Here is a 7,974-nt window from a genome sequence, read left to right as displayed (position 1 = left end):
TTAGCCATAAAATCAAAATATTTTTATTTAAAAAAGAAAAAAAAAAAGCAATGGTAAGCAAACACTGAAACCATTTAATATTAGTACTGTTCCAAATGACAAAATGAGTTATGAAGAGAACAATTAAACCACACATATGATGCATCTTTGATATGAATAAATTATTCAGCAAAAGAAAAGAAAAAGGAACATGCTTATGTGTCGGTGTTGCACGACAAATATCGAAACTTCAAAAAGGTTTAAAATTTAAGACACCTGAGAATATAAATATCAAAACAGCTTGGTGCAGCAGGTTTTTAGTTCCACAGCTCCTCTTAATCATCTCAACTAAAGCTTTAATAGGAAATCTTTAAAAATTACACCATATAAAAATTAGCCATCAGTTAAAAAAAAAAAATCCACCCCTGTACAATGTGCATATCTGAATTAGTGTGGTTGAGAGAAATAATTATCACGGAGGCAGCGCAAAGACTTAAAAAAACACCAAAAGTTGATAATGCTCTGCTGTCACTGAGCCTCGTTCTGAACAAACTGAACTTTTCAATTGCAAAACAATTAACCAACTTTTACACTTTGTTTCAATGCCCCTTTCAGCAGTTGGATTAACTCTTTACAGAAAAAAGCAAAAAGGAAACGCGTTGCTCGCTTAATGACAAACGTTCAGCGACGCGAGTAAAAGGAGTTCTGCTGCTACACGGGTCGTAATGATGCTGTATACAGAGTCAGTGAGGAGAATGGTTCAGAACAGAGCATTTAGATGATAATAACAGACGCCTGAGATCCAACGCTCAATGGCTTTGAAGGAAAGAAAAGTTGGATGGATTCTGTACACACTGCAAAGAAAAAAAACAGGTTGTGAGGTATGTTGTTCTTGTGATAGTATAAGTCTGAGGAAAAGATTTCCACCGGAAAACCAAAATGTAATGTGCTTGTTCCTTTGTTATACAGTCTGTGTGTTTGAGGTTACTGCCAGCAGCAACCAAAAACCCTCCGAAGAGGCAGAAAGTTTGGAAAAGCGATGAGCAGAGCTGCCACTGCCATGAAACCCAACGGCGAACCGCCGCCGTCTGTGGAAATGGTGACGAGAAAAGAGGAAGACTTCCACGGCCGCCGCCGCCTCCCCCTCCCCCGATCTTAGTTAAAGTTAACAGGTCAGAGAACAACAACAAAGAAACATTTTCCACCTAAAAAATAAAACTCCACACTAAAAGATGGCCTGGATATCTAAAAAAAAAAAGAAGATGAAAAACACACATAAAAGGAAAATAAATGAAAGCAACAACTACCTGGTTCATTTATCATGCTTTTTAAAGCAAATAGAGAAGACAGGTTTTTTTCTTTTCTTTCTTTTTTTTTTTTTTTTTTACAAACCATTGGTTATAAACACATTAGCAAAGTTCCACAGTGCTTGCTCGTAGAAACACGGTAACAGTGCAAGCCATTACTCTTCAGCCAAGTACACCTTTCAGGAAAAAAGTGCCATATTGCATGAGTTTCTGTAATGTACCCACAAGACGGAGAATCTACCCATACAACGATCCGACAGTAAACACAGTGAACGAGTAGTTACGACAATGTTTAAGGCTTTCAGAGTTTTCCTGAAGAAGTGATCACTGACAGTGAAAAAAAAACAACTAATGTTTGTGAGTGGATCAAACAGTGTGGGAATGACTAGAAAATAAAATAAAATCAACAGCTGGAATCAGATCTGAGCTCCATCTTTTTAGTCCTAAAAGATAAGATGAATATTTAGGAAACGGCGCTTCAATACATAGTTCAGCCAAGTGGGGTTCTGTGTAAAAGTTATGAGCAATCAATATTTTACCTGTTGTAGATAGCTCTTTGAGAGGCCTCCAGTCCAAACATAGCTAAGACTAAAGTGGGTTGTTGTTGTCTTGAAACGCCAATCTCAAACCTTTTATAGCAGTTCACACAAACACTGTTTTATAAATTCTGTGTGTATTTAATCTGTGGTTATTTATGAAAACAAATCCCAGTGGTAGCTACCTACAGCACGTTTGGTTTAAAGAACAGCATTCGCTTGGACTGTTGTGAAATTTTGAAGACTAGAGTTGTTTCAGGGTGGCAGGGAGCTGCTTCTGAAGTGGGTCTGTTCAAACGAGGCGTTATTGGACCCACGTCCATCCCACTGGAGGACATGTCCTCAGGAAGCACCAGAGACATTGCGGCTCACTGCCTCTACTTCAGCTTACGACTAACCACAGAATTCAACGTAAATCTGACAGAGCTGTAAAGGTCTATGAAATGTGAAATAGCGTTTGTGCGAACACTTTAACATTCTTTAGACTAAAGCGGTTTAAAGATGAGAGCAGATTACTTCGGACTTGGCTAGCTTCAGACGAGCCGTTAGCTCAGACTTAACCTTCTCTCCAAACTGAGGCCATTCAAAGACCCATCTACAACAGGGAAGATATTACTTATTCTCAACTTTTACACAAAATGCAGAAACATCCCTTTAAATTGAGACGTTTTCTATCGAAACGCTCATTGGTTTTTGATGCTTTTTCTTGTCAAACACAGACGGAGTCGAGAACACATTTAATGGCGGTGTTTCATGTAGAGCCTGGTTTGGATTTTTCCAGTGCAACTTTTAAGACTTATTTATTTGCCTTTGGTGAAAACAAAACAAACAAACAAACAAAAAAAAACATCTGGCACACTTGGCCAGCAAAGTTCCACGTGTTCTGCCATCTGGTCCCACATCCCAGAAGCACGACGTGGATGAGTTTACTTTAAAGGCTACAAAATAATAATCATTAAAAAAAAAACTCACATAAAACTCATCTCAAGGAAAAATAAAAGTAATTCTGATACAATTCCACACACACTGTTACCAGTTCTGTCACTATCCTTAAGAAAAGGAACCCACACACACCAACTCTCACAGGCAATCCTACCAAGCATATGTCACCCCTAATATAAGGACTACAATTCATCGATTATTACTTCTGCTGCTAGTAGCATTACCATTTCCTCTACATCAAAAGCTTAAAGCTTATTTACATTTGCATCAATATTAGACATAATACTGCTGCGTATTATGTGTGAGCATTTTACAAATAAGAAATCTAACCTTCAGAATGGCGTGCAATTTGCTCTTCTACAGTTAAACTTGCTCCACTCATTAGCAAAATGAATTTATAGATGAACTGGATAAAAAGAAAATTAAAATATTGTCAAAATTACCTTAAAAATATTGATAATAATGGAATAAAAGAACTTAGGAATGTTTCAACTCTAAAACTTAGCATAAGCAAAGATAAAATAACAAAAAAATAAAACGACATCTATTCTCTGCCTGCTACCTGTTCAATCAGTGTAAATGAATAAATTAACCACATGAAACCAGTAAAGTTTTGGCTGATGATGAGTGTGTGTGGTTTTACACACACGAAAACCCGTGAAGAATCCCTGCAGTTTGTGAAAGTGTTTCAGTTTGAGACCATGAGGTTACGTCAAGGTTGGGCAATAAGACCCAGAACCCGCTCCGTGGTCCTGGGTCTTATCGAATCCTGAAGTGTCACAAAAGAAAAAAAAAGAGAAAGTTCTGTGCTGCCATGAGACCGTAAATGATGCTGAGGTATTTTGTGATTTGTATTTGGTTTAAAACAAAAGAGAGAAAAAAAGGAATTGCAGATGTTATCTGTAGCTTTGTGGTTTCAGGTTTTTGGTGAGTTTCAGAACCGATTTATTGCAGGACTGGTTTTTACAGGTGGTCTGTAAGGATGTAAAGTACCTTATTCTATCAGAGGGGCTTCTTTGATTTACTAAGAAATGTTGCCATTGAAAAGATTCCTTTCCAAATGTGTACGTGTAAACCTATTGATCGCCCATTCTGTGGTAAATTTATATGTATTTACTGCCTGTCCTTGCATATATGCAGTTTCATGCAGTGATTAATCCTCTGCATCATCACCTGTAGTGAAGCTTGGTAACACCTTTAAAGGTTCAGTCCAGTCTGACGATCTGTAAACACTACACACATGCTTTGACAACAGGAGATCCAAAGATTTGCTTTCTAGAATAAGAAACCTATTTGTTAGCCAGGTGCTGTATGTAAGGAATGCGTTCAGAATCCAACCCTAGTTTACATGGTACAGGTGGACGGAGGTGGTGTTGCTACCCGCCCCCTAGCTCCAAGCTCTGTGTGAGTCGGCTTGCGTATGTGCACGTGTTTTTGAGGAGGACACAGTGGATTTGATTGTAGCTGGTTAACTTGAGACAAATGTCACCTCAGCCTCGGCACCGCCACCTAATTGCGGAGGACTTGGTTAGAAACGGAGGCCGTGCCCCTCTTGTGGCCCAACATGGAAGGGCTGAAGTCAGGATGACGGCGGGCGTGCTTGATTAGGTGGTCGCTGCGCATGAAGCGCTTGTCGCACAGCGGGCACTGGAAGCGTTTCTCCCCCGTGTGGGTGCGGGTGTGGCGGGCGAGCTCATCGGAGCGGGCGAACTTCTTCTCGCAGTTGGGCCAGGCGCACGGGAAGGGCCTCTCACCTACAACAGAGAGAAAGATACATTAGTCTCCTGGTTTTCACTAGAAGCACCTGACAGACAAAGGCAGCCATAAAAAGTCATTCTTCACCCATCCAACTAGTCTCACTGATTCTGTGGTATCCAATATATTTAACTACAATCATCACCGAATCTACAAATTTTCTAAAACTTTTGAACTACAAAAAAATAAATATTCACTTTAACATAACTTCAGATGCAGAGAAGCTGTAAAATCTTTCATCCAGGAGGCTAAAACGTGCAAAATGTATTGTACAGATGATAAAAATTAAGCTACATGAAATTCTATGCGAGCAAAATCTGTGCGTTACGGCGTGGATAAATCTGCACATGGTGAATTGGGGAAAAGATTTAAATAGTGAAATACTCAAGATGACTTTCTGTTAAGACGCTGGAAGCCTCTGAGTCAAACCCGGTGTTGTGGCGACGTTGACATTGGTTTCCTCACCTGCTTTGCTTCATTTCCCTCTTAACCTCAGTTGTTTTAATATAAGATATTTCAAGAAAGAAAGCACATTGTATCATGATTTATCTTGTCCAATATAGCAGGGGAAACACATCCTGATGGCTCAATATTAACAATAAAGATTGCTTTTCTTGTGTTTGACAGGCTCACACAACTAACACATACATGTACGAATACAGAGTTGTATTCTTCTGCGCCACAATCTGTACATTTTAGCGATAGGGAACACACCTGGAGGCTGGAAAGCTATTGAACTCGGGCAGGTGAGGAGTCGCATCTTGAGGGGGAGAGAGACACAGTTGGACACAACACTGGGATAAGTGAGGATGCTCGGTGCCATCTTTTTTTTTTTTCCAAGATCACAAAGCTCCGGGCCACGTTGTTGTTCGAGAACTCCCCCGTGGGCGTTCCCACCAGAGTTCCTTTCAGCCGTTTCCTGCCTCTAAACCCGTTTGCGCATGCTCGGTGACGCCGAACACGTTAACCCGTTAATTAGCTCGGAATAAGTGCGCGTCTCAGCGCAGGGATACAGCTCGGACTGGTCGGTGGGTAACAGCAGGAGTATGGTGAAAACTTGGGTTACAGGTGCAGCAACATGCCGAGCGATTTTTCTACACGGAACACATCATTTTAAGATATCGCATTATGGGGCGAGGCATGTACTATCAATCTGAGCATTCCATTTTTTGAAAGCTAGACACAAATGTAGAGGGTTACACAGAACACGAGGTGGTGAGCAGAGAAAAAGTAGACCCATCCTCCACCGGCTGCTGCCACAGATGTGTCCCATGATGAACCCAGCGACCCCGACGTTAGGGTTTCGTCTTACGTTCATTTCATATGCAAATCCGCCGGGGAGGAAGACTATCGTCACAGGTTTTAACGTCCAGCCCTGTTCTTTTGTTAGTTTACTTCTTTGTCAGAGTCACCGAGGGGAGTTGGTTTCTCTGTTCCCTTCTCTTTGTGTAGTTTATCGTGTCAAATGGGTAAAAAACACACACTTATGTAGACGAAAACCCCGACTCTTATCGGACATAAAAGTATGCTGGCAGGCTGTTAGGATCAGCCAAATGAGGCTAGCTAAAAGTTACACAAAAACATGATGTTATCCGATGGTTGTTTACCTGTGTGTGTCCGGATGTGTGCCTTCAGGTGCGACGATTTCCCGTAAACTCTGTCGCATCCGTCGAAAGTGCACTGGTGTCGCTTCACCGGGGACCGCAGGGGCCCGACTCCCCCCGACCCGCCGAGCTGGTACTGCTGCTGTCCGGGCACGGGCGTCGCGGAGGGGGTCATGGTCGGGGTGGTGGGGTCGGACAACGTGGTGTACCCGCTCTCCCCGCCGCACGAGGAGTTGCTGCTCTCCGAGTAGGCCGACATGGGCCGAAACTTGCTGTGCAGGTCGGTGAGGATACCGGCCACCTTCAACATGTTCGTCTCCTCCAGCCTCAGCGTCTCGCGCACTTCCAGGTCCTCGCTCGAGCCGTCGGGCTCCCCGGGGAGCAGGCCCACCGGGGCAGGCTGGCTGATGGGGGCGACAGGGGTGGGTCTGTGCAGGACCGGACCGCTAGATATCGACACCAGGCACTCGGCAGCGAAATAATCAGACGAGGCAGACAGCGACATTGTTATCTACTCGCGTTTGTCTTCAATTAAAAAAATAACGAAAAAAAAACATTAAAAGGAGGAGCTAACTGTGACGTTAGTCTGATCCCGACCTCGTTTCCCTCAAACTCGACGAACAAACAGCTTCCTGTTGAGTCTCGTTGCCGCCATATAGCGTATCAGTAGTTTAGGGATAAGTTTGGTCAACAAAGAAAAGGCACAAAGGAAGAATAACGTGCTAAAATAATGCTAACGCCGCGGGATGAACGTGCGTGCCCCTTCCAGTCTGACGGCTCATTGTGTCTGAGCCTTACAGAAAGCCGGTCAACCCACGCCCCCTGGTCCGGACTGACGGTGCGTTTACGAGCCGCTTGGTAAAACTCACGAGCTGTCTTTATTGTTATAAACTATAGTAAATGTCTGGTTTTTAAACTATTACTACAATAACAACCTATTACATATATCTAATTGTCATACAACGCATTAGAGACACCAGTTAATCCAGGAAAAGTGTCTTATTTAATAGTTGACTGTGTAAGATATAATTACAGCAAACACCAGGCCTGCAGCTTTATAAGTTATGTTAGGCGTATAAGTTATAACTCACATGAGTGTCCAAAACCATGACGCCAATATCACAAGCTAGGCTCGTAGAACAACTGGATCTTTTTTGCGGAGATGGCTCATTTTTGTTCGTGTGTTTTTAATTTACGAACACAGCGTGAAGTAGCACGGGCGTGGACCGCGGTGGCGGGTGCATCGTGGAAAGTAGGTGGCACAGTGTGGGAGCTTAATGATGGGGGAAGGAGACAGGGGATGAAAGGCCTGTTGGGTAGTTTAGTTTTTTTTTTTTTTCACAGCTTAGACTGGAGGACGTGGCTGAGTGTGTTATTATTTTCAAAAGTTGTCATCATTACGCCTAAAAGCCGCACACTTTTTAAAATTTTTTTCAACCGAGCAGGCTTATTTCTCCAAGTTATGTTAGTTGTTTTTCTTTTAAATCAGCTTTTAACTGGTTGAAGCTCCCGCAGGTGGCGTGGCTCACTGATTACACAATAAGAAAAGAGAAGATAAGAAATGTAGCTAAAAATGTACATTTGTTTGTCACTCCAGCTGTACCATAAAGGGTATGGTTGAAGAATAGTACATTTTGTACCTTATAGTTGTACCTGTACCGTAAAGGCACATTTCCTTTTGTATTTTAACACTGTACCCATACCCTTCAAGGTACAGCTAGTCCAACAAGACGAAATACCTTTTTAAGGTACATTCCTGTACTTTTCTCATAGTATAGTCATATTGTGTGTGTATTAGTGGGGGAGCTTATCCTCCATTCCAAGAACATGTGCAGTCAAAAAGTGGCTCAT

The 7,974-nt window shown here is 42.2% G+C and overlaps 1 protein-coding gene across 1 annotated transcript; it reads right to left on the bottom strand.

Annotated features, from left to right (window-relative positions):
• On the bottom strand, nt 1-7,028 carry zgc:153115 (uncharacterized protein LOC768186 homolog). Its single transcript, XM_017437378.3, has 2 exons — nt 6,127-7,028; nt 1-4,518 (listed from the first exon to the last, which is right to left on the bottom strand). Exons 1-2 carry the CDS (start codon nt 6,626-6,628, stop codon nt 4,274-4,276), a joined length of 747 nt encoding a protein of 248 aa, XP_017292867.1. The 5' UTR covers nt 6,629-7,028; the 3' UTR covers nt 1-4,273.
• Nucleotides 7,029-7,974: the final 946 nt, after the last annotated feature.

This window comes from Kryptolebias marmoratus, linkage group LG20, assembly GCF_001649575.2.
Source record: "Kryptolebias marmoratus isolate JLee-2015 linkage group LG20, ASM164957v2, whole genome shotgun sequence".
NCBI lineage: Eukaryota > Metazoa > Chordata > Actinopteri > Cyprinodontiformes > Rivulidae > Kryptolebias > Kryptolebias marmoratus.
Note: the sequence above shows the minus strand (reverse complement) of the source record. Positions and strands in the feature narration are given on the sequence as shown.

Coding starts and splice junctions, on each gene's coding strand:
- zgc:153115 (XM_017437378.3), bottom strand. CDS start 6,628: ATGTCGCTGTCTGCCTCGTCTGATTATTTCGCTGCCGAGTGCCTGGTG. Junction 4,519..6,126: donor ACACATCCGGACACACACAG/GTAAACAACCAT, acceptor TCTCTGTTGTAG/GTGAGAGGCCCTTCCCGTGC.